The sequence below is a fragment of the Citrus sinensis genome, chromosome 1, assembly GCF_022201045.2.
Source record: "Citrus sinensis cultivar Valencia sweet orange chromosome 1, DVS_A1.0, whole genome shotgun sequence".
In the NCBI taxonomy this organism is placed as follows: Eukaryota; Viridiplantae; Streptophyta; class Magnoliopsida; order Sapindales; family Rutaceae; genus Citrus; species Citrus sinensis.
Genome location: NC_068556.1, coordinates 8,280,441 through 8,285,615, shown reverse-complemented (window position 1 = coordinate 8,285,615; position 5,175 = coordinate 8,280,441). Strand labels below are relative to the sequence as shown.

General features: G+C 34.1%; 1 protein-coding gene across 6 annotated transcripts; it reads left to right on the top strand.

Moving 5' to 3' along the window:
* Positions 1-383: 383 nt before the first annotated feature.
* Positions 384-3,526, top strand: LOC107176592 (uncharacterized). 6 transcript variants are annotated; one of them, XM_025097951.2, is made up of 3 exons: positions 384-1,357; positions 1,478-1,559; positions 3,177-3,526. In XM_025097951.2, the coding sequence occupies exon 1, from the start codon at positions 392-394 to the stop codon at positions 983-985; it is 594 nt and encodes a 197-aa protein (XP_024953719.1). In that variant the 5' UTR covers positions 384-391; the 3' UTR covers positions 986-1,357; positions 1,478-1,559; positions 3,177-3,526. The 6 variants fall into 6 exon arrangements, 5 of the variants coding, with proteins under 5 accessions (XP_024953719.1, XP_052294118.1, XP_052294113.1 ...); XM_052438158.1 differs by adding an exon at positions 2,862-2,977 and having other exon boundaries at positions 384-1,559; XM_052438153.1 differs by adding an exon at positions 2,808-2,977 and having other exon boundaries at positions 384-1,559.
* Positions 3,527-5,175: the final 1,649 nt, after the last annotated feature.

Sequence of the window (5,175 nt, the reverse complement as noted above, 5' to 3'; positions counted from 1 at the left end):
GTATTGGGCATGTACTTCATAGAATTCATTGTAATAATGTAAGTCCCAATCATGTATATCTAATTGTAAATATCTGTGTAATATCTCTGCTACAATAAACAGTTGTTGTAAATATCTGTGTAATGTAGTAATCTGATGATTAATCAGTCTCAAAAAAAAAAAAAAGAGTAGTGGGGATTTATGTGGGCCATCATTGGGTCCTATATTGGATTCTACGACCTTTGCTACAATACCTGCATGTATGTGATATAGGCGTAAAAGATGACCATGGGATTCAATATAATGAATCCAACGGTTGAGATGAGTTTAATTAATAAATAATTAAAAAAATTTCACAAAACCTGAAACCTATAGAAACGGTAGCAAGCACACATCCGAATCGGACAAAAAGATGGACTGCTGGCGAGTGGTGGCTAAAGCTGAGGCTGTAGTTGAGGCTTATAAACGGGTGAGTCAGCAAGGGCACGGATCAGGGGGAATGCACAATCCAATGAAGAGCCAGAAGTGGTGCCCTCCTCCTGCAAATGTTTTCAAGGCTAATGTGGATGCCGCTATTAATCATGAAAAAGGAATAGCAGGGTTAGGAGCTGTAATCCGAGATTCAAACAGCAGAATCATTGTGGCTGCTGTCAAGACCACAAAATTTTCTGGAGATGTTAAGGTTGCAGAAGCAGAAGCTGTTGAATGGGGATTAGTTGTGGCAAAAAATGCAGCTCTTAGCTCTTTAATGGTGGAGACAGATTGTCAAGATGTAGCAAAGTTGATTAACAACCAAGAGGGAAGCAAGACAGAGATTGTTTGGGTGATTTCTGAAATTCAAGATCAAAGGAAGGATTTCCAGCACATCAGTTTCCATTACACACCCAGATCATGTAATGCTCATGCCCACTCCTTGGCTAAGCTTGCTTTAAGGAGTCTTTCAAATGTTGTATGGACAGCGCCGTTACCAATTGATGTGGAATCTGTATTCTCTTGTTTGCTTTAATGAAAGTTTAATTATCTTCTCAAAAAAAAAGCACACATCCGAATCGGCCATATATATATTTGTGGAAAAATAACAAAGAAAAAGGCTCTCACCTCACGCCGGCTGCCGAAGCTAGTTCTTCTATTCTCTTCTTCTTCGACAATGGTGAATGACACAATGAACGGCGGCACAACTTCCACAACGGTCAACAGCGGCACATGCACAACCCCCCAGCCCCGCTCACTCAGTCTCACTCTCTCACCTGACGCGAGCTCATGGCAAAAGAATTCAAAATTCAAAATACCTAATTACTAATTCCTCTCCTCTTCTGCTTCCAGAACAGTCAACGGCGGCACAACTTCCACAATGGTCAACAGCGGATGTGATTTTCAAGTATTTGGCTTAACTTTAAACTGATTTCATGGCCTTTCAATTTGTGTTTTTTGCTAATTGTTTTTTTTTTTTTTTTGCGCACACTGCCCCAATCCTTGCCATTAAACAAACCCTTCACAGCCACCGGCCACCACTGACATGCATGAACGTCCAATCTCGTAGCCACAATCGCTAGTCTTTGTTGACGTCGTAAAGAAATTGGGTATGATGTTAATCAATCACACATGCTAAAAAAATGCTGAGAACTAATTTTTGAAATTTTGTTAATATGATTATGAAATTGGGCTTGCTTTTGTGTGAATTTTTAGGATTTGTTTGCTTTTGGATGAAAATTAAAAATCAGATTTTGAAATTGTTTGTTCCTCATTTTGTTGAGATATATCTTGTCTTCGTTTATTTATTTGTGCATGTTTGGATAGATATGCCGACTTAATCGAATGCTTATTAAATTCAATGAAATGTGATGCATGGCTTTAAGCTTGAGGTGAATAGCTTTATTTAACATATATATTTTGGAAATTAGTTTGATTTTGTTTGATTGAGAGGTTTTTTTGCTTAGTTTTGCTTAAAAAGAAAGCCTAGTCAAAATAATTTTATTTAAAAGTGGATGGCATTTGATTAAAAGAAGAGGTAAGATTTAAAGCACTCCAAGTGTTTGAAAAAATATCTAAATGAAACTTCATGTTCATATTTTCCTTTCGCAACTGACATAGGTTATTCATAATCAAGGTGAAGGTGCTACAGTGTTAGTATTGGCACATACTAGAGACTTAGCTGATCAAATTCAGGAAGAGCCTTTTAAATTTTGGTTGTGCGCAAGTGTTATAAATACTTGAGTTTATGGTGCTGCTCCTAAAGGACCTCAAATATTCGAAGAGGCGTTTTCAATTCTTTTTGGAGAACTTAGTTGTTTTTAGATTAAAATTACAACTCAAGTATTTTTATTTGTTGCACTTTAACTACAATATGAAAATTGGAGAATTTGATAGAACTTTAATAATTTGTCTATACTTTACTATTACTTAGTTGTATCATTAGAGTGAGTTAATTTGCCCTGTAATTCTTTCAAAATTCTTGAGCTATAGTCTTTATATTTTTAATTTGTTTTGATAAATTTCTCTTGGTTCTTTAATTTTGATCCAGTCCCCACTTTAAAGATATTTTGTTTTAAACATAAGATGCATTAATTATATTGATTTAATCTTATTGGGTGATGAGCTAAATTAATTAATTATATTATATGTAGAGTTTAGTTTCCTCAATAATGGTGTGTTAGGAATGCGGTTTTATTTTAAGCATAATATGCAATTTGTTTCGCTACTGTTTAATCATAAAAACAGCACCTGAAAGTTTCCAGGTGCTGCTTAGCTGCTGTTATGTAATTAACATAAACACAATACATGAAAATTTTTGGGTGTTGTTTTGCTATTGTTTGTGCAAAAAAAAATAGCATGTAGAAGTCTTGAGGCGTTGCTTAGCTGCTGTTATGCAACAAAAACACCAGGTGGAAGTTTCTAGGTGTTGTTTTGCCACTGTTTGTGTAGAAAAATTGCATTTGCAAATTTGCAAGTGTTGTTTAGCTGCTGTTATGCTGCAAAAATGACACCAGGAAATTTACAGGTACTGTTTTACTAATGTTTGTGTAGAAAGACTTTAGATGTTGTTTTATATAACCTATAATTTGTTTTTCAATATGATCTACATTTTGCTTTTCTTTTTTTAACTCTTTAAAATGGGAAGATTCCCTTGTGTTTTTTCTGAATTGCAATTTTGTCTAGTATTAGTTCTTGGGATTATGTCTTCTTTTACTTGTTTTTAGGGTGCAGCTCTCAGTTTCAAATACTACCAACATTGTTTCTCTTCCATGAAAGAATCTGTAGTTTTACACAGCAATAAACTGAGTTAGCCATGGGTTATTAGCAGTTTCTGCACAAGGAGCAAGAAGATACCAATGAGGAGCTGAATTCAGAAGCAATTCTCTTAATTTAATCATCAAAATTTGTTGAGTCTTATTTTTCTTTTATTTTGTATCATTAGCATTTTCTTTTTTCGTTTGTTTTCAAATATTGGTGGCATTACATAGTAAACTTGTTTCTCGAATCATGATGATACCAAATGCCATTGCAAACAGCAGGGTCTAAAGTTGATATGACCTTATGTTTTGTCCTATATTTTCTTACTGATGTTTGCTTCATTATCTTTTCCTTTTTGTTCTTTTTTAAGTGATCTCCATAATTAATCAAGAACTGAATATCAAGTTTGTTAATCTTTTAATTTAATAGTAATTTGAGAATAATTGGCTTCCATTTTACATTAAAATAATCCCTCAATGAAAAATCATTTTTTAACATTAAATTTAATTTGCAATATGTAATTTACTAGAATAAATTTCTCAAAAATAAAAAATTTTCTTAGAAGAATTATAATATTATATTCTATATATGTAAAAATTAACAAAAAAAATTCTACGTAAATTTAAAAATTATAATAAATGTACCATTAAAATATACATACATATATATATAAATTATTCAAGCGTTAACGGACGTTGTGATCAGGGTTATAGTGAAACTGCTTAGATTGAACTTCAAACTACAATGGTATTAAAAACAGGAAGACCTTTGCTACAAAGACTCACAACGTGAATAATTTATCAGAAAAGTACATACAAGATTATAAAAAACCGTTAATGGACTAGACTTCGAAAAAAATTTCACATAATAATTGGCTAACTCTCTTCATCGTTGGTCTAGACACTGGATTCTGATCTAAGCATGAAAAGGCAACCTGCATGATTGACATAAATTTGTTTTGGACATCGAGTGACGGATATGAAAGCCGAGAGTCCAATATTTCTATGTTCATATTGGAAGATGAAGATGACATTTCAAAAAGAAAATCCCTTGGATGCTTCCCTTTGATCACTTCTAATGCTAACACTCCAAAACTGTACACATCGCATTTTTCAGTAACCTTCATTGTGTAGGCTAGCTCTGCAAATTGAAAAAACAAAATTAGATCATCTATGTCACACCAATTTTTTCGCTCAGTGTAACATAAGGAAAAAAAAAAAAGATCATGATGACGTGAAGATTTAATAATTAGCAGAGAATTACCTGGTGCGACATTTCCGTGTGTACCGGCAAGTTTAGACCAGTTAGAGGAGTCCAGATTGAGAAACTTGGCGATTCTAAAATCCGAAACATGGGCTTCATAACCCAAATCCAGCAGCACGTTCTTGCTCGATATGTCCCAATGAACAATTGGTGGGAAGCAATTATTGTGCAAGTAAAATAATGCATCAGCTACACCTTTTATCACATTTAATCTCTGAGTCCAACCCAATTCTTTTGCCGATGCATCATTGTTGAGGATCTTGTCCAAGCTACCGCTTTCCAGATACTCATAAACTATAAATGATTGTCTGGGATGTGAACAGAAGCCATAAAATTTCACAATGTTTCGATGTCGTATCTCTGTCAATGCTTGAATTTCATTAAGGAATTCTTCTTGCTGAAACGACATCTGATAAGCCACGAAAGTCTCAACGTGTGCCCATCAAGAATTGCAAGTTCACTGTCTAAAAGGAATGAGTCAAGAATGCATGGAGCCGTTGAGGATTTAGTGGATTTAGTGGAGTGGTCAGCTTAGTCACGTGCAAGTTAAGGCTTAATCAAATTCTGTTAGCAAGTATTTTGTTATTTTAATAGGTGCTGGCTTTATCTGGATTCAGTTACTAATTTTCAGTAGTTGTGACATTATTTTTAGGAGGAGTCTGTTAGTCCTTCGTGTATTTAAACTCAAGTATTATGCAGAAT

Coding starts and splice junctions, on each gene's coding strand:
- LOC107176592 (XM_025097951.2), top strand. CDS start 392: ATGGACTGCTGGCGAGTGGTGGCTAAAGCTGAGGCTGTAGTTGAGGCT.